At 36.0% G+C, this 26541-nt stretch overlaps 1 protein-coding gene across 4 annotated transcripts; it reads left to right on the plus strand.

Moving 5' to 3' along the window:
- Position 1: 1 nt before the first annotated feature.
- Positions 2-26388, plus strand: LOC131212841 (ELKS/Rab6-interacting/CAST family member 1). 4 transcript variants are annotated; one of them, XM_058206888.1, is made up of 20 exons: positions 2-112; positions 885-1070; positions 1113-1351; positions 1416-1565; positions 2578-2674; positions 2754-2809; positions 11223-11312; positions 11391-11468; positions 11758-11925; positions 11993-12481; positions 12648-12764; positions 18343-18525; positions 20308-20475; positions 21158-21299; positions 21489-23224; positions 24992-25204; positions 25314-25682; positions 25789-25859; positions 26061-26195; positions 26298-26388. In XM_058206888.1, exons 1-20 carry the CDS (start codon positions 4-6, stop codon positions 26386-26388), a joined length of 4887 nt encoding a protein of 1628 aa, XP_058062871.1. In that variant the 5' UTR covers positions 2-3. The 4 variants fall into 4 exon arrangements, with proteins under 4 accessions (XP_058062871.1, XP_058062869.1, XP_058062868.1 ...); XM_058206885.1 differs by having other exon boundaries at positions 4-112; positions 11993-12505; XM_058206886.1 differs by having other exon boundaries at positions 11993-12505; positions 21158-23224.
- Positions 26389-26541: the final 153 nt, after the last annotated feature.

The following is a 26541-nucleotide window of genomic DNA, read 5'->3' on the forward strand; positions in this document are numbered from 1 at the left end:
GCCATGGGTAGTCCATATTATCGAGATATGGATGAGCCGATCAGTCCTGCTGGTGGTCACCATCGCAGCAGAAGCGCAACCAGAGCTCCAACGCATTCGTTAGAGTATCCTCGTGAGCAACTAAGTAAGTACAAACGTTATCAGACTTTTGAAACGCTAAAATACAGTTATAAAATGAACACAGATTACAGTAAAAATAAAATAAACATAAACTACACTAGTTTCCAAAAAAATCAATTCAAAGTCTAATTGAGTCACGACACATATTTATTTTGATCTAACGAACACATCGTGATGAATAAAATGTATTGCTTGGAACACTTTTTCTAATTCTTCAAACGGTAAAAAAAAAGATAACTAAGCTGAGTTAATTGTTCGCATTGCTTCGCATGCAGAATAGTTTATCAAAGTAGTTTCGTATCCAATATATTAGTACATAATATGTAACAACGAACAGTCTATAACCAAACAGGAAGAAGTGAACACAGTAAGAAAGAAAGCAGAATACAACAAAGGAGAAGGCAGAAAGAGAAAGCTATAGCAAAATGAACTCAAATAACAGGTCGAGTTTTCTTTTCGGGTTTCATAATAGGACCCAAAGAAAGCATCCGAGATTAACATTGTCTCTGGCGCAGGCTAAGACCGCTCTGCGGTTGTTGTCTAATAAGAAGAAGAGGGAGAAGAAACCATTATGTTCGCAGTAACCAGGGCCTATTAGATCCTAAACTTCATAATTAATCATATGTACTAATTAGCAAATAGTCCAATGCATACCTCAAATGATTTCAAATCAATTAATTAAATCATCGTTAAATAATGCACTGCTTGGCTAACGGCAATCCTTTGATCTAATCGCTCTATACAATGTCCAATTTCCGTTCTAGGAACACGCTACCAATCACTAGACCGTGGTTTGGTAGACCCACATGATCGGGAGTTCATTCCTATAAGAGAGCCTAGAGATCGATCTCGTGACAGATCGTTGGAAAGGGGTCTCTATCTAGAAGAAGAACTTTATGGAAGGCCTCCGAGGCAAGGTAGAAATCACCAAAGGCGGGGTAACAAAAACCGTTTCGTAACTAAAAATTGTATTTTTGTTATGTTTTCCACAGCAATACCAGAACGAGGATACTTAGGAGATTTGCAGGTTCAAAATGGGGAACTACAACGCGAACTAGGAAATCTAAAAAAAGAACTAGAACTAACGAACCAAAAACTTGGCAGCTCGATGCACAGTATCAAAACCTTTTGGTCTCCTGAGTTGAAAAAAGAACGTGCACTGCGGAAGGAGGAAAGTGCAAAATACAGTTTAATTAACGATCAGCTAAAACTGTTAAATAGCGAAAACCAGGTAAGTTGTAAAATTATTTACGTATCAAACAGTGCACTCAATGAATTTTTTTTTTTATTCGCAGAAACAAGCAATGTTGGTGCGACAATTGGAAGAAGAATTGCGATTAAGAATGAGAGCACCAAACATTGAAATGCAGCAGCAAATGGAGGCGCTCTACGCAGAGAACGAACATCTTCAACGTGAGATATCGATTCTACGAGACACAATCAAGGTATCAGAATTACAAAAAATAATACAATGAACTAAATGTTTGAAATTATTGATGATTTGCTTATACGACGTTAGCCCACAAAACGTTGCTTTATTTTATTTTATTACTTCTTTTCATTTATTGTACTTTTGTTTAGAATTTCAATAGTGTTATTTTCCGTTTGACGAAACTTCCTCTTTAATATTTTTATTATTTATTTATTATTATTTTTATTGTCATTATTTTTTATTTATTAGCATAAGCATAGTAAGGAGGCAACGTACGCTGATTAACACCTTACAGGACTAACTTAGCACAACTAAGCATAATTGGCGAAACGAAAATATAAAATAATAGAGTGATCCATCAAGTGTTTGAATTTTAAACTACCGATTACCGATTTTAAAACGTCAAACTTCATTCGAGAATTTGTAAATATTTAGTAAAAGCTATCACTTTTAGGAAATAGTACGCTATACGCTTGCACAAAGTTAGAAAAATATTAAAAACTTATTTCCAAAGTGGTGAGTCTGGAATTCAAACTCTACGAAATTTTAAAAGTTCATTTCCTTCTCGGTGGCTATGTTGATAGGTTTAAGGGCCTCCTATGTTGCTTCGGATAATCTCGTTAAACAGATAAATGAAAAGAAGACCAAATTCATGGTGGCACTACTATCAGCCTTACCAGCAACATTGTCGATCGTAAGGGAGGGTACTAATAGACTGAAAGTTCGAAATCGTTTAGGGGTCAAAGGTTATCATCAAACAATGACATAACTGGGGAGATTCGCACTAGAATGCTATCAACAAACAGGTTTGTCTACAGTTTGGGGAAACTATTCGGCTCACATCTTCTGTCGAGGCGATCGAAGCTCGGGATATAGAAAACCTTTATAATCCTAGTGATAATCCTGAGTTAGCGTCCGTTTTTACCAATTACTCACTCATTACATGGGATACCACTATGTGAGGGAATTCCGGTTTACATAACACGCCGATGTCAATTTTAAACTTCTTTCTTTGTCTAATTCAGGAATTGGAGCTCCGAATAGAAACCCAAAAACAAACTCTTCAAGCTCGAGACGAAAGCATAAAGAAGTTGCTAGAAATGCTGCAAAGTAAAGGAATGGGTTCGTAACAAAAATTTATAAAGAAAAAATGTATTTCGTTTGCATTTTATCTATTTATTTATTTTTTTATTTTTTTTAGGTAAGGAGGAAGAAAGACAAATGTTTCAACAAATGCAAGCGTTGGCCCAAAAACAGGTATGTTAACATCATGTTGTTTTTTTACTCTATCTATGTTCAAGTACTATTTATAATATATATATGCCTTATGTTAAAAAAACACCGATAAAACTCTAGTTTACAATTTTACTATATCAATTCATCACTAGAGTTTCACAACATTTGAATACGGTTTTGAAAGAAATTTTTATAATACTTTTCATTGCTCTACTTTTTTGTCCATAAAAAAGTTTTTTTTACTTGTAGCTACAGCGATTACTGTATTGATTTATCCATCATTTCTTCAGCATTATACTAGTTGCTTTGTATTTCTCAAATGGTCTATATTCAGTACAATTTTCTGCTATTGCTTACGTACCGGTTTGGCGAAAGAATTATAATGACCGATTTTGTAATTGAACACTCGCAAACGCATTCATGCTAGCGATCATACACCCGCACATGTGGGATTGATTGAATTAGTTTTATCTACCATGATACTAAGAGTCTTATGAAATTGTAATGGGAATTAAATCCAACCTCGCTTCGGTCGACCACATCTCTCTGTTCATCCATTCTCCTTGTTTTTTCTACCTGTGTGACTTATTTTGCCTTTATCGGTACTGCTTTTATCTTCCGGTATTTCTCCATCACTATTTTTCTCTTTTTCTCTCTTGCTTCACTATAACTTTTGATCAATTATCTAATATTACTCTAGTAATTTTTTGTTAATTTTTACACATTTCCGATTCACTACCAAAATAAAATCCATGGATTGATAATTTATGAATGTTGGATGAATAATTTGTGTTGCCACAGACAACACTATCATTATCTTATTTTTTCATTATCGCACTTAAAAAAGTTACAATCAAAGGTAGGAGTTCGTGGTATTGAATGATCGGTTGACACAAAGACCCCCCCCAAATACCGGAAATGTTAACTGTAATTATATGTATTTGACATTCCTGATTCTTAAGCACCTTTAACTGTAAGCATCAGGTGCACGCGCACCTGTTACATGAATTTCACTATATCTGTATGTATGAGATAATGTGTGGGTGTATGTGCGTCAGTACGTTTTATATTTGGCTACGATCGTATGTTGTGATTCGCTGGCTCTACTATTTTGTGAGAATGTGCAATCGAAGACAAATCAATGTAACTATAATCGATGTGATTGATTACTCAGAACAATGATGGAACACTGTACAGCTTAAAATATAAAATAAAATAAATAATATTTGTCCAGTAGGCGCAACATCGGTTGTATTCATATTACGTTATTGTGAAACCAGACATTTTGTATGACACACTAGCAAACGTTTAGATGCACACTGATAAGCCACAGTACGTGAAAAGAAAATACATTATTTGCGAAAGACAATGATCAAAAAATAATTCTTTCGTCAAAACACGATTTTTGATGAAACTAAACGGTATAGGCTCTGATGTCCGAATAAAACAAAATCAAGTTAATAATATTTATGTAATCAATTAATTGCGCAACGTCTCTACTGAAGGCATCGATACAATTGATGATACAATTGATGCAACATACAATTGATGCATCGATTTTGTTTTTTTTTAATTTATAATGTATGAGTCATACTACCTATCATAAATTATATCCTGTCATTGAAAAAGAAATGAATTTCATATCTAGATAATGGTCTAGAGATAACAAGATATATGATACATGCTTGAACTCAATGTCTTACAAAATCGGTGTAATATAATAACTATAAGTTCTGAACTTGGAAAAGAGCTCGACAATTAAATAAATAATAGTAAAAACATGTCGTATCACAGGAAAACGGAAATAAAAGCAAATGCAGAAGGGGCCCATCCGTAAAGTGTTCGAAGAAAATTCCCGGATAACGTAAACTGAACTATTACCCTTACACCACAACAGAAATGGTCGTAGTTTTGATGAGTTGTAGTGCGCTAATGACTCCATTTTACTAACTAATAAGAAAGAATTCCGAAACTTTTAACACAGTTACTATAACACCCTAAACATTTTTTAAAATATAAAGAGCTTAAATCGTTAGTAGATTATGTTGCGTTGTATTACATTACTGTCATTTCATGCGAAACATTCATTGAATTTCTTGTCTAAAAGCATCCAAATAATTTGGAAATGTTATGTTAATAGTTTCACTTCGGCTGCCGCACAATTGAAAAGCGATTGCAGCACTATAGCCAAATTATAGCTAAAAAACTTTCCTGATCTCAACCAAAGCAAAACGAACATTACACCGAAAATTAAGTCCAACTTCCCACATCCGTTAAAGTAAACCAACCAACATCCAGTGTTGTCTTCTTTCCTCTTTTTTCAAACGGCCATTTTCAGATATTTGAACACAACAACTGCACCACTACACCTGACTTAATGCGTAGCAGTTTTTACCAGGGTCCGCCATCAGTTTATAATTCTAACTACCACAAAGCACCAGCTTCAAAGTTGTTGGACGTGCGCTCCGAACGCTTACCAGCTAGACGCTATAGCATTAGTGGCAGCGTGCCATTGTCCTCAATGGCTGATTACTGCAATCTGTCCGAGAACGCGGCCAATCTTTATACGCAGTCGGCCAATTTAACCAACTTGCTTAACGAAACCACTAAGTCATTGTCACGCTCGTCTAATATCTTAAATATGCGCTATGTACAGCCGTCGACAGTCACCAACTCATTGACCGCTGCAGGCGGGAGTCATGCCAGTGCCAGTTTAGGCATACATTCTGCCCTTTTTTCATCGCTACCGTCACCACCACCGACGACTATGCCATCTTCCGCGGGCGGCTTGGTTAATTCGTCGCCATCGATGTCGTTGGAACAACTGGCAGGATCATCGGCTACTGCAGCCGCGATCTTTGCGTGTTCGTACCCGAATGCCGACAGCAGCACTCACTTGCCAAATACAACAAATAGTACTTCGAACCTATCGTACTACAACCATATACAGCACTCGCAACAAATGTCCAAGCAGCCACTACAGCAAGTACAGCTGCAACCCCATCAACTCAACGGATACCGCCCGTCGTCCGACTATCTGCTGTCGAAGCCAATCTACGGCAATAACGCACCAAGTGCTGTAACGAACCCATTCTCATCCCAAACTCATGGCGTTCTGTCACAGACCAAAAACATTTTGTCGCAGCACTACGCATGTAATCCCACTATCACTCGCTCATTGACCAACCTTCCTTCATCCACCTCATCCGCATGCCATTACGAACTGCCTTCATTACGGTTGACTTCCGATTATCCACAACGTTACCAGCCGCTTTTTTATGATTACGAGGACCCCAAATCCTTATTCAAATATCCGTCTTACCAAGCGCCTCATTCCAAATTAGACCTAGAGTTTAGTAGAGCCAATGATATGAAGCGTCAAGTAAGTTTTAAATTCGATGTCGATACCTTGTCTATCGACTCATAATTAAAGTGGTACGCTAATAAAGTATATAATGCAAATAAGCCATAAGGCACACAACTTCGCACAGTACAATAAGGCCATGAATGACCATCTAACATTTATAAATACGGCCAGGTCCGTTCTTGTAAGATTTAAAAAAAACCATCTAACATTTCTTGGGAGTTGTTATTTTGGTTATTTTTCCTGGTTTTCCTGGTTGGTTTCTTTGCAATTTTACTTCTCGTAAAATTGTCGATCTCGACTAATCGTTTTGCAGACATTTTATAATTTAATTGATTCAATAAAATTACATACAGGGTGGCAACGTGACAGTGATACACTTAAATTATGTCATAAAAATCAAATTTTTTTTTTCTCTCTTCTAGCTGTTTTAATAACATGTTACAGTAGTAAATTTACAATGTACTCAGTTCAATTGAAATTTTTCGCCTTTATGTTTGATTACGGCCCGAAGTCGCTCTTCGAAAGCATCACATGCCGCACGTACGACTTCGTTCCGCATCTCATCTCAGATTATGACCAAATGATTCTTAAAAGTGTCCAAACTCATATGCTTTACGTCGCCTAACTTTCCTAGCATGTATCCCCAGATATTAAAGTCGAGTGGGTTCACATCGGAAGACGATGGGGGCCATTCGGAGGAACTCATGAAACATGGCAAATGTAGTTTGCACCATTTCTGAACAATCAATGCTTTATGCGCAGGTGCTGAATCGTGTTGAAAACAAAAATCTTCGTCTCGCAAAAGTTCCTTGATACAAGGAAGCAAATGGCTTGCGTTTGCTTGTTGATTTTCACGACCCGATCGATGAATAAAAGTGGTAGTTTGCCTTTTGCTGATATTATTCCGCAAAACATCACAGCTGATGCATTTTGGTACCTCTCGACCCCTCTTTTATCGGCTGCTATATAACGAAGGCTTCCGCCATAGACACGATCATTTTGCTTGTTCAATATTGCCTCCAATGTGAACAATTCCGATTCCAAAGTGTCCGAAAAAAATATGTTAAGAGCAACGTGCGTCTTCAAGAGCATTCGAGATCTGGCAACCCTGTCGGCAATATTTTTGAGAGATAATCCATGAATCCTCTGCATCTTAAAAGTACTATAACCGTTTTGCATGGAAATGAGACTCATTTTCATATCACGTGCCATCTTTCTTCACGAGCGGGTCAGATTTCGTCGAATACGCTCCTTCACCGCTTTGATTACCACTAAAGTCCTACAGCCCGTTTTATCCCCATTTGTTTGGGGAAGGGGGTACAATCGTACCAGTTCCCTTGAAACGTTTGATGGTTGATTGATTATTACGTATGAATAAACTCTAAAAATAGCAAGTAGTAAAAAAGATCGGACCTATAGCTGTAAACATTAAAGCGATGGGCACTTTGCTATATAACCTTCTCGTTGCCACCCTGTATTTCACTTTTTCCGGTCTTTGAATAATGTGCTGTACCTGGTCTTTGAATAATGTGCTGTAATGTGCAGTACCGCCACTCAAAGTTCATTATCGATTTTTTAAATTATGCACTCCATATATCCAACAGCAAAGCACATCCACCAGCAGAACACATAAATTTATATAGCAACCTAGCGAAGCTTTACACGATCAAGAAAGTTTCCAGAGGTATGCTAATACACAGAAAACCAACCGACGATTACCCATTTTGTTCTGTAAACATTATTGTTTACCCCAAAGGTAAAGAATTGCTATTAAGCTTACATTTTACGATACATTGTTGACTCTTATCACAATTCAATGCTAGAAAAATCCAATCTGTTCCACAATTCTAGTCCAATCTAATACATATAACATAAAACTGTGACAAATAAAGCCACATTTTTGTCGATTTTTTTTAAATGTTATTAGTCTTCATTTGCTTGCAAAAGATGTGGCTATTTGCTTGTTTGCATTGAATAGTTCACTAATATAAAATTTGTTGTAAGAAAAAAATTCGAACTTTTCTTTACGGTGAAATAAAAAAAAATTTGCTTCATTTTCTTTCCAACAACAAACAATACGAACATAATAATGTCAATAGACAAGGCTTTATTTTCGAAAACGTTATTTGAAACAGCAATACGTACGTAATTGAGTCTTACTTACTTATCCACTTATTACTTACTTATCCACTTACTAGAACCGCCGATTGGTCCTGGCCTGCAAACGTAATTTAATGAAATACTTCAATAAGAAGAAACAAAAAATACCTGGCATCGTTGGCCACTCATCCTCATTGTAGTTTGCAAATTATCTGGTATAATAAATACGTATAATGAAAACGTTCATAGAGGATTCAAACTCTTTGTGTGATAGGTTTAAGCTTTCCAAAAAGCTTAAAAGAAAAATAAGTGCAATACAGGAGCTTAACAAAATTATGTGATTGATTGAACAAATTATGATTGTAAATATCATATTCAAAATGCTAACGTCAATTAAAAACTCTGCCCGTATAAAACTGCACTTTGTTTGAAAACCCTAATTTAAAATGAATAATGTATAAAAACTATACAATAAAATAAAATAAACTAATCAACCTATGCTATTTGTTCATAGCCAAAAGTGCACGTTTATGGAAAATAAAACCGCAAACATCTTGAACATTAGTTTCTGAAATGGTACAGAAAAAAATTGATAGTCTAGGCTATATAAAAGCAGAACGCTTAAAACATATTTCGCCTATGTAGACTTTCTTTTGTATTATCATAGATAAGTTTACTAAGTTATAATAAAAATATTCTAATGAAAAGTTGTCTAACAATGCCTACCATACAATTGTAATTTGGTTTTGTACCTTTCGTCAAGAATTTTTGAACCGTGACTATGCTTAGAGTTATAACATTTGCAGGGAATTAATTTACTTAAGTTATGTACTATTTAGTTAAACGAGAAAGAAAGAGAAAGGAGAAAGAGGAACAGATATTCAGTATGGGAAAGAAAAACGAAACTTTGGAGAAACTGAAACCTTTGAAAAACGAAAAGAGTAGGAGAGGCTTCATTGATCGTTCATCTTGATTTTTTATACATCTTCATGTTCGAATTGTTGAACAAAAACCTAGCTTATAGAACATCCAACAGTTGAACAGTGAATATTCACTTGTTTAATGTAAAATTTAAGCAAACATAATAAAATACATGACTTTCGGTGTAAACCTTGTCTCGTTGTCAATTAATTAGTATAGCCATCAATTAAAAAACGCTGTCTATTCAATCAACACAGGCAAAACTTTGCAATAAACGCAATGAAGCAATGAGCGAGTGTGATTAAGAAAAAGCAAATTCAAAAAGAACGATTTGATAAGATAAGTGGTAATGTGATATCAAGTTAGAAGAATCTTATTTGAAGAATCGATGAACTGGTGAATCGAAAGTATAGAAATTTAAATGCATTAACATGAACCCACCTTTCTCATAAGTTAATTATGACAGTTTTTTGAGTGTATAGCCCATTCGCTTTATGTGCTTCCACTCTCTCTTTGTATCTCTTGTCCCCGTTTGTGTCGTTGCCACAGAATTATTTTTTATGCATTTTGTAGGATGACTTTTCGCTTTTCTTTCTTTTCTTTTCTGTAGTATTTTTTTCTCTTACTCAACAGACTATGCCGTATTTATTACATAGTCATTATCTCAAATTTCTAAATTCATTGTTGCAATTTTACAATTCTTAAAATGTCTTTTGCTTCTACTATTCCTTCTTAAACGATGTGCCATGCGTACTAGTAAAGCTTTTCAGTCAATCTGTTTTTATTTTTGGAGCAATCCAAGTTGCTCGAAGTTTGAAATCATTGGAAACTTCCGTCATTTGACTCGTTTCGTGTGTGTCCTCAATTTCTCAAAGAACCTTGCACAGATGTCACAAGACAGTTGAATTCAATCCTATCCTCAAAACGTAATAAGTCTTATGAAATAAAATAGGTAATAATATGATTCATAACATGTATACACTATTAAGTTATAACACAATCAGCGGCTCAAACGACGTATTTAAAAATTACGCGAAACCAACCTTCATAGTTAAAGATGACTTAAAAACGTTAAAACATAGAAAACCGATCTATGGGTTGAAAACAAAACACTTTGCATTTCGTCATTATGGTTATAACCAGTCATGCACTAAAAACTATTAATATGTGGGCTCTCACAAACTGCTATTTAAATTAGACCTATTGCTGTGCCTGTAATTACCAAAAACCGTAAATACAAGGTAAATACAAAAACCGTAAATAACTAGAAAAGTATGACATTTTCATCTAATGACAAAAAAAGTCTCGCTATTATAAATTCTAAAGTGTAAGCGTGATGAAAGTATATAAAAAAGCTGTTCTTTCCTCTTTTTCTGTAGCACCATTTCACTTACAGCGATGTGTATCGCATTACTTATTTATTGCACAATTATTGATTTATTGTTTCGTATACAGTCTTAAATGTTCTTTCCTACGAATTTTCGATGTCGCTAGACGATAATTTGCACTATTTCGACCAGCGTGCATATGTATATATGTCCATAACAACAGTTCGTTTCCTTTAATTGATTTCTTTTATTCATACATGAAATTGAAATCAGAGTTGGTCCAACAACGTCAACATCAGAAGCACCTAAATGCGACGAAGCTAGATTGGGTTTGAAAAAAATTGGTTTGGATTTGATATGAGTGGCAAACTGGCTTACTGAAATCAGATGATCAACAAGCCGTCCGCAGACGCAATTTTGTTTAGCATTGCTCAGTTTGAGCAAGTACCTTCTGAGCAATCTTAGTTGTCTATTACATTTCGGAAGAATCTTGAATATCATCAAATCATAATGCAGATATTGGTAACTATTGTATGTTCATTAAATGTACAAGATATGTTCAATTTCGCACGCTATATGACAAATAACTCGCATCAACTATATTTCACACTTTTAAAATAATGGTAAACTGTTACGATCTTTTATGTGGACTACTATGTGACCAATTCAATCTTATTTGGTTACATTCTCAATTGCTTCAATATTCTCGTTCATGAAGCTCGATGATTTTCGTCTGGAAATTTCTCGGCGTGATCAGGAAATTATGGCCATGGCGGCAAAAATGAAAACACTCGAAGAACAACATCAGGTAAAGAATGAAACAATCAAAACTAATGTTAGATACCTCAAACTTAACTAAGCAATTTGTAATGTTTCAATTTTTCAGGATTATCAACGACATATAGCTGTTCTTAAGGAATCTTTGTGTGCCAAAGAGGAGCATTACAATATGTTACAGTCAGATGTAAGCAAACGTATATTTTACCTGTTATTTAACATTCCCAGCAAAAACGAAAATAGTCCAAGAAATCTTAAATTTAAAACCTTTGAAACTAGTTTTTTTTCGTAAAATGACAAATTATTAAGTGACGAATTATGTTTTATTTTTATTTATTGTGTTTGACAACATTATTATTGTATCAATAGTATAGTTTTACACGATTCGACACTAATCCATCCTACCGATCGAGTGTATACATAACCCATTTGTGTTCATGTTTAGGGCATTGATGTATTTATTTCTTATTCGATAGGTTGAAGAACTTCGGAATCGTTTGGAAGATAAAAATCGCATGATTGAAAAAAAAACGCAAGGCACCATGCATACTGTTCAAGAAAAAAATCGTTTACAAACAGAACTTACTGAACTAAAAGAGCACATGGATATTAAGGACCGAAAAATTAATGTTCTGCAACGAAAGGTAAGTATGCTTATAGCATTGAAAAAGTATATTTTATCTAATATGCGGATTCGTCGATCATACATAGATTGAAAATTTGGAAGATCTGCTCAAAGAAAAAGATAACCAAGTCGACATGGCACGTGCCCGCCTAAGTGCCATGCAGGCCCACCACTGTAGCTCTGAAGGAGCGCTGACCAGTCTTGAAGAAGCTATCGGTGATAAAGAAAAGCAAATGCAACAGCTGCGAGATCAGCGGGATCGGGCTGAAGCAGAGAAGAAAGAAGAACGAGAACTTCACGAGCGAGAGCTAGCAGAGTTCAAGATGAAGCTTCATACACTGGACAGCGAGGTTGAAAAACTTACCACGCGCCTTCATCGAGCGCTAGCCGAAAAGGACCGTCTGGAGACAAAACTGGAGAGCTCCCAAAGTGAGCTTGGCAAATCGAAGGCAGAACTAGATAAGGCAGCAACGGATGTTGGCCGCAGTGGAGCAGATTGGGAGCATGCAAAACAGCGAATATCCCGTCTGGAACTAGAAAACGAAAGACTGCGAAATGAACTCGAACGATCACAGGTACAAAAGTATATCAATCTGGAAGTATATTTTTTCGCATACAAAACTAACTTTGAATCCGCCTAAGGACGCAGTTCTTGAAATCAACTTTTAATACAATATAATATAAAAATAGAATATTGAGTTTCACTCTATTATTATTCCTCAATATATTTCTTCTCTTCAGACAACATTTGGTAGATCTACTCTTAGTACATCACAAGAGCTTGATCGTGCTCAAGAACGCGCCGACAAAACGACTAACGAACTACGCCGTACGCAAGCCGAGTTACGAGTCACGCAAGTAAGATTGATAACTTCGTCTTCTTGATCTGTTAAGTTGTTGATTGATAACAGGGAACGTCATATGTTAGAAAATATTACATGTTGCTTTCACATCTCATATCTTCAATATATTTTATCAATGTTAAGTATTATTTTGAACAGACAGTTTTTTTGTCACCATTGGTACATCAAGCGATATAGTTCTAAAACCCGAATATATCATTTGAGCAATTGTGACGTTACTCAAATGATATATTCTTTTATATTCGATACTTTTATGTTTTAATTGCAATGCTGAGTACATGAGCAGAATCTGCTTTCGTTATCATTTTATATTATGTGAGCATAAATTTTAATAAAACGCCAAAAATATTAAAAGAACTAACTAAGCTTGTCCAAAGTAAATAATACTTAGTAATTTGGATTGTATCTTATATAGGATGTTGACGCATTATTATCACTAGAAAAGGAATTATAAAAAAATCTATAACTGTCCTTTTATAATTAACAATCTATAGTTGTTAGTGGTATACCATTGTTGAAGCTAAACTGTTGAAATGTATTGAAATTTTCATAGTATAAATTACGCTGTATGTTTTTACTTCACTCAATTAATCTTAACAACAAGGAACAGTTTCAGTTATAGCGATGTGGTTTCTTTAGAACGCTTTCAGAATGCAATTTTATAAGCACTCTCCAAAAAGTGCTGGGATTTTGTACTCTTTTGAAATTTTTATTAAATCGGTTTGGATCCATTTAGTTGAAAATGTGTTGGGTGTTTTTCTATCGGCGTTTTTAAAGCGTGGCATCCCGTATCATCTTTACAGTCTTCTTCAACTTCCTTTTTATAATTGCCCAATCATTTTCGATTTTACTAAGTTCAGGACAATTTGGTGGGTTGATAGATGAAATCCATCTTATTGTCACGGTATCACTGAACCACCACCCTGCTGTAGTGGGAGCTTGCTAAATCAGGCCAAAACTTAACTGAACCTTTGTGTGATTTAATAAATGATAGAATTCGCATTGTGAGGCACTATTCCTTGTATAGCGTTGAGTTCATCGTCGTGTTTGTGATGAAAACCTTGGAATTCCGTTCTCAGATACAAATTCATGCCAGATCGTTAGTTTCCGCGCAAATTTATGGGCGAATACAAATTTGAATTTAGAAGGTACATCCCCGTGCCATGGCATGATAAAATTTTGGTCCAGAAAGCTGTCCAAAATCAATTTTCACGTATGTTTTGTCGTCCATAAGCAAGCATCCTTCGTACGTCGTCAGAACCTTCTCGTACAACTTTCTAGCGCGTGTTTCAGCAACTAGGTTTTGCTTAAGTGTCCTGTTTGGATGCTTATATGCAAGGAAAGAGCAGTAGCCTCTTCGTAGACAGATTCTCTGGACACACTACTTCAATACTTCTGCTGGCACCATATTGTTTGCAATATACCGAACTGAAAGTCTAGTATTTGCCTTGATTGATCTCAAAATCGTTCAGCTGCCGGTCGTATGTTCCACTGCGACGTCTAATCTGAATCTTTCGGTATTCCATTCCCGGAAACAGTGGAGCATTAGATTATGCGAATTTTTGTGTTTTGCAATTTTTAAAGCAGACCATGTGGGTTCTCGACGTGAGTGTGCAGAATTATTTTTCTTCTTCTATTTAGAATTTTTATTTTACATAGCTATCAAAACATTTGAAATGGGATCACCAGAGGCACTGCTGGAAGACATACAACTTTTCCCGATTCTAAGTGGGCCATGCTTTACGACTATTATATCGAAATAACATTATTCTGTATCCGAAATACAGAAAATTTAATATAGTATGAATTAAAGTTTATCAATCAATCAATGTAATGAAAATATATATCGATTGATAATTTATTTCTTCTCTTTCTTATACGGTGACAATCGCTGAGCGATCTTACCGAGCACAAGAGACAATATTAATCTCTGTTGCTCTCTATAATGGTTTGTTTTTACGGGCGGGGTTGTTACGCCCGCGCCGCGCCAGTATCGGGAATCGAAACCATGACCGGCTGCGTGACAACCGGTCCCGGGATTCGAACCCAGTCCAGCTGCGTGACAGCAACGACCGTTACCGACTACTCTATCAGTGGAGTAAAAAATATTATTAGTATATTAGTCATTTATTTAATTGCATTATTTTGAGCATGTGGGTACCGTGGGTTTTCGGAAAGTATATTTTATAAATTACGAGCCCACCCCGCAAACTTCGTCCCACCTAAATATGAATTTTGGAATTAAAACAATGACGACGTACGATCGAAGAAGGCCTCAACCAAAAATCGATGATCATCTTTAATTGATATCATCATTTTTCGCTATCGTCATCGTCGATATTGACTTTATTTGCCTTACACAGCCTATTTGAGACCATATTAGGAAACTACGGTTGTTGTAGGCATGCTTGAGAAAAGCTATTCCAACAGAATCGAAATATTTAACATAACTTCAGAAGCTTACTAGATAGTTTTTAAAGAGCGCTTCAATTGATAAGATTAACGGATAGAAAAGTCTGTGACGGTCAAATTAGTGTAGCACATGGTTGTCTCAATGATAATGCGAAATAACGCCAATATTACATTTTCGACCTCTTTAATCCGGGTTTTTGAAATTCTAAAAAATATAAAAATATCCAAGAAAAATATAAGTACTTTATCGTCTTGACTTATCACTACACTTATTTTGACATTTATTCCCTGCAAGAGAATGAATACTATGGAAACTAATATAGTAATTGTATTATAGAAAACAATTGTGTTATACTTCATTGATTGATACATGTTACAATATGTATTTCTATTACCAATGTTTCGCTTCGTGATTGTGTAATGGATGGTTTAACTTTGGTATAACTTGTATGCATGTATTGAATTTACTCGCTTTATGTGTGTGCAGGGCTATTAAACGTGTATGCAAAGTTCTTTGTTTTTCTCGGTCTATTACCTGACAACTGACAATCATACATATACTAAAACACGTCTTTGTTTATATTATTTATGATGGATGGAATACAAATTTTGCAATCTCCTATTAACAAAATCATATGTATCACAATACAATGTATGAATCGAAGCCTACGATTTCCTATATTTTTTTGTATAGTTCTTACTGAAACTGAAACTGACCAATGCGAATGTATATGAATTATTCAGTAACTTTTATTTATATTTCGAGAAGTGCATTTGTTATACAAACTACCGTACATAAACAGTTTATTTACGTTCTATTTGAATTGTAATTTAAGTTGTCCGCACCTATCAGAAACATTTTCGTTCCAATCATTACTCATCAGTAAATAAAGTAACTGATAAACCGTTCACCAACGTTTTATAGGAACATACGGTGCACGATTTTGTGAGTAGCAATTTTATACATAATCTTGCTCTTTTCTCACTAATTAATTGATTTTTTATTTCATCTTTGTAATTAAAAACCAATTTAAAGCAATTCTTAAGCCGAATGAAGTATTTATTCTATCAATGTTAGTTGATTGTTCCTTTATTTTTTCATTGCACTACCTCAACTTTTCATGAAGAACATTGTTGATTTGCTTTGCTGCAACTCTGTTAGACAGACAAAAGTCCGATCACGTTATTACGCGTTTAAATTCTAATGTCCCATCACATCATATGAACTTTCGAAAAGATTTTCTAGTAAGTTTCTAATATATTAAATAATATATATGGGTCTTTATTACATTGATGTGCTTATTTATAATGGAATTTATCAATACTGTGAAAAAACAGAGTAATCGAAGTAGATATTTGAAATAGCGTGTTTAGTTTCCGTTTTGGATGAGTTTTAACAGCAGTAACATTCATGCTTTCACACTCTTAGAACAACTATCTAGACCAATGCTTCTCAACCGACGGTCCGCCGACCCCAAGAGTACCGCGAAATCTGTCTTTGTGGCCACGAGGGCATGACTTCGATCCTCGCAGTTTTTGGTTGATTTGATATTATCTGATATCTGATTGATTTGATATCTAAAATATTATTGAATTGAGTAAATTGTTTTGCATTTTTATATAATGGTCCAAAATGCCCAAAAACATTTTTGAAAGAACGGTTATTATTCCACTTAGAGTTTTTTTACTCAGAGTATTATCTTCAAGAAGGCCAAAAGACACATTATTTTTCTGTACGATTGTGATCGCGGACTTATAATTGCTATCAAAGGGGTCGCGAATGTAAAACGGTTCGGAAGCACAGGTTTGAGCTATGGTGAGTGCTAAAGCGAAATGTATTCTACACATCTTGATATTACCAAATTGTGTTTCCTTTATAAAGACACAAAAAAATTTATCGTTGATATTGGTTCGTAGGTGCTTATGTTTTATATGAACACGTTGTTAAATGTACGAATAATTTATGCATGATTTCCAATAGAGGACTCAATCCGTTTCATGTTGGTCTGACTGCTAACGAACGGTGGTGATCATATGTGAAATACGGTCCCATCGGGGTACTCCCTAAGCTTCCCAAATTTGTAAAACTTGTCTCACTAACGTCCAAATAAAATGCTAGTCTTCCATTAACCCCCATTTTCCAGGGAGCGTTTTTATTGCAATACCAGGTTGTCAAATGCCAAAAATGGCACAAATTTGTTGTTACATCGAACCTTTGTGGAGCATAAAAATAGGTTTCGAGCCCACAAATCAAGTGCATTAAAGTGTAAATAATTTCTCGGCTTCGATCGTTCTTGAGTATCGAATATTTCAACACTTTAACATTTTACAGTAACAAAAAATCATTAAAAAGGCAAATTCGGAAGTCAGCTTAAAGTCGTTTAGTATAAACTGTTCGTATCCTACATTATCTTTAAAGGGGGATGCAAACAACTACAATAAGTGTAATACAGCCAAGGATTGGAGCTCAAACTTCACCCATATAGCAAAATACTCCTCGAAAATACCACCATCACGTACGTTTTTGATAAAGTTCTTAATAGAACGTTTAGCAATGCATATTTGAATTGATGGTTCCTTCCTAAATATTTTTCAAAACTCTTCTCTATCGACCGAACACTTTTCCATGTAAATCCCTTTTTATTGATCAAACAGCATTTGTTTAAAAATAAAAAAACTAAACCAAAGCCATCCTTCAGAATGGGCAAAACGGGCAATAATAGGAATACGACCACAACCAAAATTCAACCTAATAAACGACAAAATACACTCGATTTTTTTATCAGAGCTTCAAAAAGGACATCATGCATAATTAATTCAAACACTCAATAAGTAACTTAGTTGAATACATTTAATATTGCTTCAATACTTTGTCATATATATATATACATATAAACTTTTAAACCATTTCTTGACATGTTTCTACTGTGAAAAAGGCTAACATTTTTACTATTCCATAGAGTTTCTTCATTTTAATGTATAACCAGTAATACTATTACCGTGTTAAAAATCTTATTTTGCTTTTCTTACATGCGAATTCGATTTGTTTTATTTATTTTCTTTTTCCTTTCTTCCTTTCTTTCTCTTGTTTCTTTCTTTTCCATATCCAAACAACCTGAATCCTGCATACGTACGACGCTTGTCCATTATGAATTGCATAGACTGATGCGGAACGATCAAGGGCTGAAGCGGCCGCGTTACAAGAGAAATTAGAGAAGAGCCAAGGTGAAGTGTATAGGCTCAAAGCTAAACTTGAAAACGCACAAGGTGAACAAGAAAGTTTAAAACAGGAAATGGAGAGAGGACAGGCGGGCATACAACGAATTGTTAGTGAAAGAGATAAGGTAATTTTTTCTTTACGTTCATTTTCTTAAACACACTGCATTGTTTGCATACATTGGTTAGTTTTCCACACATATCATACAAAAATTATGCCTATCATCAAAAAACGACAAACTCAATAGTCAAACAAAGTCGTTATTTCTTGAACTGCTTCTAATAAAACAAATGTTGAATGCAGCCTAGGATTTATTACGCACACAATTAGTTGAATTGCCGTTGAATTGGCTTCAAAATGAAAGAAACATGAGAATGAATCAAATATTATCATGAATTACAGTAATGATTTTTTCTTTTATGTTTCAAATAATACAAGAATGTTGTTTTACAACAGTTCTTCCGAAGCATTAGTAAACCTGTTTCAATTATGAAACATAATACTTCAAAATTGGTTTGTTTTCAGGAATTTCCTATGAGAGAGAAGAAGGAAAACATTATAAAATACCCTCTTTTTTAACTCGACACGTTTCGAATGGTAGTAAATATTTTTGCAAACGAAATAAAAATAAAATAAAAACAACACTTCTGATAATATTTACTGATTAACGGATTACAAGATTCATTTTGTTTGTTTCTGCATTCGTGGTTGACGTTTAATCGAAATTTGAATCACTCGTTGAAACACAATAAACCCAAAACTACACTAATAGTGCTAGCACACCAACAATTCATAAGAACTTTACAACGAAAAAATTTTACATTCCTAATCAAAACAGCGTGTAGCTACGTGTGCGGTAGTGGAATGGTTCTTACACTTTTTACTCTCGCATTATTGTAATCAAACCAGATCCACAGAAATAAAAATAATTGATCTTGCTAAACAAACATTGCACCAAAATAACAGTAAAAAGAAACATTATATCACTAATAGAATAAGCGTTTTCGTTATATGCATTTCAATTAAGCACTCTAACACTGTTCTCAACTCAAGCTCACAACTCATTTTTTAACTCCAATTTAATCATCTGAAATATGAACTATTTGAGTGTTTTACACAAAGAGGTAAAATCCAATATACAATAACACAAGTAATTTATTTCTAGCTTGAAAGCAATCAATAAGTAGTTAATTGTTTTTCTAACCATCAAATATTAAACAAAAATTTTAACGTACATAAGGTTTTTATTACCCGCATTTTTTCACATTTTTTCTAGGAACACGTCCCACGTCCTAGAAACAATATAAGGAAAATGTGTTTTTTTTTCTATAAACCGGTCCTTGCTAATGAATCCTGTTAAAAATGATGGTAATGAAATGGTTAACTACTTATCACTTATGTCTATGAATGTTTATATCGCATACCTGTGTATGTATGATGAAAATATACTCGTAATAGCAGTATGATTCTATACATAGAACGTAAAATCTCAATGCTGTATGTAAATAATGAATGATTGGTATTTAAAATCTATCACTCTCGCAGTATATTGTTTATCTACGCTTTGTGATGTGAACTCTATGTCCCATATTTCTTCCCCGATCAATTCTTACAAGAAAACCTACTTTTAGTCCAAACATAATCAAATTCGTCTAAACATCAAACATAAAACATAAAACACTTAGTTTTTTGCAGTTTGGGCAATACATATAAGGTAAAAGCACACGAGACATATAGGCACATATTGCTAGGAAAATATACGAAAGTTACAAAGAAGATGTATACTTGTTACTCTTCCTAAACCGTTGTTTTTATTCTTTATATCTGACTACAATACATCAAAACAAACCAAAATTGATTTCCAACATAATGACTAATATAATGCATCCTCAATTTGTATGGGCTTCAGGCGTACGCTGAGCTGGAAAAAATTCGCGAAGAAATGGAGCGCACGCAAGCTACTCTTGGAAAATCCCAACTTACCCAAGAAAAGCTACAAAATTCGCTGGACAAAGCACAAAACGAAGTAGATCATCTCCAAGAGAAGCTGGATAAGAGTGGCGGAGAGATTCGCAGGGTAAGTGTAAATAGATTAACTCATTATTAGACGTTGTAAGTATGATTAGATTAGAAGTATTAGATTAAGTATGTATGAGCTGCCCCGACTGACGTACTACGGCTTTCCACCACTATGGCAACCATCGTGGTGGAAAAGCACAGAGTCTTCTCCTACATGCTGCAATGACCAATCGTCAGCTCCTCAGCTGTCGCTTTGTCGGTGACTCATTTAACGCGGTGTTCATCCTGGAATCATAATGATCACTAGTCATTCCTATTGAATGTTTCGATCTATAGAGCAGGCGCATAGAGCTATTTATGGATCGACACCTAAGGATCGAAAGAATACGTTGCTGCCATTCACAGTTTACCTTCAACTTCTCTCAGAACCTTCATAGCTATGACAATGATACGATATAATGATTATAAGTCATGCTTGTCGAAATGCCATTTCGTCGAAATCTGGAGATAAAATGAGAAACTAGAATCAGAATTATTTTTGTTCTTTGTTACCATATATGTAGTCATACCATATATGTGAGTCTGCCAATTAATTAGTTCGGTTTTTATTCGTCATAAAAAATATATACTGCGTTACATGCGTAATGACAGTATCTCATATTTCTTTAAAAAAAATTGTTACGTGTTGTTGCATTTCCCCAATTTAATCTGTCATCTAATTTGCTTTTTGTATCTTTTAGCTACAATTGGAGAAAGAGAAAATAAACTATGAGTTTGAAAATATTCAATCTCAGTTGGACAAATCTTTGGGCCAGTCGTCGCGAATTCAGAAAGAAAAAGAAACGGCACAAATGGACCTCGATCGACACCGAGATAAGTTGGACAAACTCCAAGCTTCACACGCTCGCCTTCTGAAAGAAAGAGACGCTTTGTGTACCGAGCTTGAGAAGCTGAAGGAAAAATCCGAATCAACCCAAAGCAACGCGCTCAAATACCAGCGTGAACGCGACGCTATTCAGACCGAGCTTGAAGTTGTTAAAGAACGATGGGAGAAAGCGCATCAAATTCATCAGAAGCTGCAAATGGAGAGAGATGATGCCATTACCGAAATCGATATTTTGAAAGAAAAGCTCGACAAGGCTCTTTACGCCAGCCAAAAAGTGATCGACGAAAAGGAAACTTCCACGAAGGAGTTCGAAAAAATGCTCGAGAAGTACGACCGTGCACAGAACGAAATCTATAGACTGCAGTCTCGTGTCGATACTGCCGAAGCCGATCGAAACCGGCTAGAGATTGAAAATGAACGATCAGCACTAGCTGCAACCAAAGCTAGAGAAGATTTGCGCAAACTACAAGAGGAAACCTCGCGCCTACAGGAGGCCTGTGATCGGGCGGCGATGCAACTCGGACGTTCGAAGGAACTGGAAGATAAGGCCAAGGAAGACGTGGATATGATACGCGAGCGTTTGGACAAATGCCAGACCGATTTGCGACGAGCGCAATCGGAAAAGGAAAACATGCAGACTGAAAACGAGCGACTCACTTATGAGATTGACCGTTCCCACAACCTGTACACTAAGCAAACAGCTTCCTTAGACTCAGCACAAGAGGAAATCGCTCGTTATGGTTTGGAGATTGAGAAGATGCGTGAACGCTATGAAAAAACAGCAGCTGAGCTACGACGGCTGCAAGAAAACGAGTCGTTCTCGCGGGAGGCTCGCCGTATGAAGGATGAAAATGATCGGTTGCGTGAAAAGTACGACAAAGTCATTGTAGAGTTGGAGAACTTCCGCGGTAAATCACAATATGAACAAGAAACGTTCGATAAAATGAAAGAGAAGTTCGAGTCACGAGAGAACGAGTTCCAGACTATGGAACTTAAATTGCATGAGACAAGCTTACAACTCGACCTTGCGCGATCAGAGGTGTCGAAAATGGTCGCTAATCAGGACAAACAACGATCCGACGCGGAGAGAGCACACATCGAGTACGAAAAAATACGAGACAAGCACGAAAAGCTCATCAAGGAAGTAGAGCGCCTACGGCAAAATCCACAATCGGCCATAAGTCCAGGAGCGTTGGCAGCTCCAGCGTTGGCCAGCGGTAGCTTAAACGACAAAAATGAAATTGATCGACTACGCGAACGTCTCGAAAAAGCTTTACAAAACCGGGATGCTACCGAACTCGAGGCGGGTCGACTAGCAAAAGAACTGGAAAAAGCACAGATTCATCTCACCAAACAGCAGGAAGTGTACGAGGCGACTCGTATCGAGTTCGAACGTATGTCCGCTGAACTAACGCGAGTTCTAGAAAGACTGGAGAAATCGGAAGCAGAAAAAGAGACCCTGCGTCAATCGACAAAGATATACGAAAAACACCATCAACAACATGCCAGCAATCATCACGTGGAACACAATCTACTTAAGCTGGAAGCGGACAACAAGCAACTAATGGCCGAAAGAGATCAACTAGTGATGCAACTTGAAAAAAGTCAGGATATGCTAATGAGCTTCCAGCAGGAACTGAATGCCGCAGAATTGGAACTTCAGCGACAGTGCGAAGAGAACAGACGACTAAAAACATCTCCTCAACAGCCCGGCACAGCTCAAGTTTCCGCTCAAAATCATGCCAATGTGCAAGAACTACAAAATTATAAGAAGGAAATTACCAAATTAAAACAAATGCTCCAAGAAACCAATGCCCGAGGCGATAATGAACTAGAGCAATGGCGCAAAGTTGTAGAGCAGGAGAAAAACCGAGCCGATCAAGCTGAAAAGGCAGCAATTGAACTACAAAAACGAATGCAGGTATATTTTATCCCAATTTTCCGAATGAAAATCTGTTCCTACACTATCCTACACGATCCTTCTTTATACACGATAGACGACACTATTACCTCTCTCGAAAGCACGGCACGGCTTTACATTTGTGACCTAAGTGTGACCAGGATGAGCAAATTAGCGTGCACTTTTTCATTTGATTATAAAAAACGGAAGAAAATTTTTCGATGCTTGAACTTTTATTTAAAAAGGGTGCACATTTGCACAGCATAACCGTTGCAAAGTTAATATTTCGCTTTGGTTACGATGGACCTGGTTCACCGAGCTGTGTCCAGTGCTTTTTGCGTTTAGGATTCTTGTAGTAACTTCCCTTTTCATCATCAGTGACGATTCGACACAAGAACCCCTTTCTTTTCAGCCACGCAAGCAGAAATTGGTTTTCCTTCTGTCAATGTCTTTGTTTTCAATTCTTGTGGAACCCACAAGACATTTTTCTAATCATCCGCACGGCACTCAGGGAATGGGAAACTGTCGTGTCAACTCCTAACATTTGTGCAAGTTCTTTTTGCATCTGACATGCATTTCGATCGAGCAATGCTGTCATTTCTTCATCATCAACCTTTTGTGACTGTGTGTGACTGTCGCTCTTTGTCTTGAAAGCCAAAATCACCTCTTTTTAAAGTAATTTCATCCTTAAGTACACAAAAATCTGTCGACTTTGTGCATATTTCGAATTATTATACAATGTAAAATTAATTAAAAAAAAGAACCATATACAAATTCTATATATGTACCAGATTGTATATTTTAGTTTTATGCACTTTATTTTTTATTAATTTGTGTATTTATTTTGTTTATTTGTTTTAATTTATTATTTTACTTTTATAATTATATATTAACTTAATTGTAAAACACGGGACGGAAGACGGAAGAATTAAGCCCTCTTCACACCAAAATGAACGGAACGGAACGTTGCGAACGACGCGTTGTCTCATATGGCATTCTATGGGACCCTTCACACCGGCGTCGACGAAAACTTCGTACGGCGCGACGAATCTGTATGAAAAGACAACGCTCCGTTTGTGTCGCCTAAAAACTTTGGCCAAGGTTCGTATACTTGGTTTTTGGGTGAGATGGGCGAAGTGTTGTGTTTTGACAGATTATTTGTGTTTATATTTGGAAGATCAAGACACATTGAATTTTTGGTGCGAGAATTAAAATAGTTTTATAATGAATTTGTGTTTGTATTACAAGTAATAATTAAGTTAAAATTATTTTGCATGCTTGTGATACGAAAAAAACGTCAATTGAGTAATCTTCGATTATTTTTTAACTACCCAAGATGTCTAATTGTTTTCGCCCGAACGAGAGGGCGAAAGACTTTTCCGTTGCCTGTCGCCGTCGTCGTAACCGGTGTGAAAGGTCGGAAAAAGCGTCGCGTCGAAACTTAATTAACGTTCCCTGTGTGAAGATGGCTTTAAACACGTTTATTCACGTTGCGTTTGACAGAAGTCATATTTGACGAGCCTAGGCTGCGTACACGCTTCGAGCTTAGGCTGCGTACAGGAGAGCTACACAATTATTTGTATTAACTTATTTATCTGTTTTATTTTTCTTCTTTTTTCTTTATATTTTTAAGTTTTTTCTCCAAAACCACTTCTTTTTAATGAATTATGCAATGGTAAAATTATTTTCACTCAAACCATGAATAAATTTTGTCTCGTCATGTTGTCGTATTGTGTTTGACAAAACATCCTTTAATTGCTTTAAATACTGTTTTGTTGGTATAAGCAGCTCATGGAGCAGCAACTCAAGCAACAGCTCCTACAAATGACCAATATGCAAAAGCAGATGCAACAGCAATCAACACAATATCAACAACAGCAATCTCCTGTTAAAACGAAGGAATTAGAGACCCTTCAGGAGGAGCTGAAAACCGCAGTATCTCAGCGTGATCAATTTCAAAACCAACTGGAGTTATTGGTCCAGGAACTGGAAAAAAGCCAAGTATGTTTTCGCGATTTTTCACAAACTATTGACAATTAACGTATTTAACATTTGCCATCTATTGCATATTGAAAATAAATATTTCTTTATGAAATACGTATTTATTTAGACCGAAGCACAGGATGCCACCAAAAAGGCACAGCAACAACAGCAACAAATGGCTCAACTGCAGCAACAGATTCAACAGCTACAACAACAATTACAACAAGCAACGCAGGCAGCTAGCACGGCACACAAAACTGCTCAGAACCCAAGTGTAACTGAAGCAGAGCGCAAGCAACTCGAAGCTCAGATGAAACAGATCGAGGATGCTACTCGACTACTTGATAGTGAACGTAAAACGTTCGAAGATCAGCGCAAAGTAATCGAAACCAAGCGCAAAGAGCTGGAGGACAAAGAGAAAAACCTCATTGAATTTGATAAACAACTTAAGAAACGTAAAGAGCAAATGGACCAACTTGAAAAATCTCTGCAAAAGGTACTAGTTTGCCATATTCAGTTATTGTACTGATAAGTACAGTTTATCAAGGTTTTTTTTATATATTCTTTCAAATGCTGACAGAATCACTTTTTTTTTGTTTCAGGCTGGTGGTACCACTGCTGCTGCAGGAGAATTAAACAAACAGTTAACAGAAACCCAACAGATGTTAGAAAAGTAAGTTTAGTTACAGGTGTATTTTCGAACATTTCGTCGATTATTGTCGACGACTGTCTATGTCGAACATACAATGATAAATTATCTTTATTTTGGCATGACGTAACCTAATACAATAAACATTTTGCCCATTTCGTCGAACTACACTGCACTGTTCCGTAAATATTATTTTAATAATCTAATTAAACGTTTTTAATATAGGGCATCGACGGATCTGGCAGAAGCCCGTGAAGACGCACAACGTTCTGCGGCAGAAACCGAACGCTTGCTACAATTGGTGCAAATGACGCAAGAGGAACAAAACCAAAAAGAAAAAACCATAATGGATTTGCAGCAGTGAGTTTCTCAATACACGAAGCAGTGTTTGCACTCTTGTCATTGTTTTAAACTAATATCTTACTTATCTTCTTACTGAATCCAATATTCTTTTTTTTTCAGAGCCTTAAAAAATGCTCAAGCTAAACTTAAAACCGCACAAGCACAGCCACAGGACGCAGGACCTGCAGGATTCCTCAAGAGCTTTTTCTAAGCTTCGATATTTACACAAAACAAAGTAAAGGCATGCAATTCTACTACGAACGACGACGTACTTATCCTCCCATTGAATACACTTTCCTCGGATTGCGTATGCAGAATATGACAAACGAGATAAAGCTACAGTACAACTAGTAGAATACACGAA

The sequence above is a fragment of the Anopheles bellator genome, chromosome 2, assembly GCF_943735745.2.
Source record: "Anopheles bellator chromosome 2, idAnoBellAS_SP24_06.2, whole genome shotgun sequence".
In the NCBI taxonomy this organism is placed as follows: Eukaryota; Metazoa; Arthropoda; class Insecta; order Diptera; family Culicidae; genus Anopheles; species Anopheles bellator.

Bases quoted from the DNA above. Each gene is read 5' to 3' on its own strand.
- LOC131212841 (XM_058206886.1), top strand. From the start codon at position 4: ATGGGTAGTCCATATTATCGAGATATGGATGAGCCGATCAGTCCTGCT. The intron at 113-884 runs GTGAGCAACTAA...TTTCCGTTCTAG, and splicing joins GCATTCGTTAGAGTATCCTC to GAACACGCTACCAATCACTA. The intron at 20,476-21,157 runs GTAAGTGTAAAT...TGTATCTTTTAG, and splicing joins GTGGCGGAGAGATTCGCAGG to CTACAATTGGAGAAAGAGAA.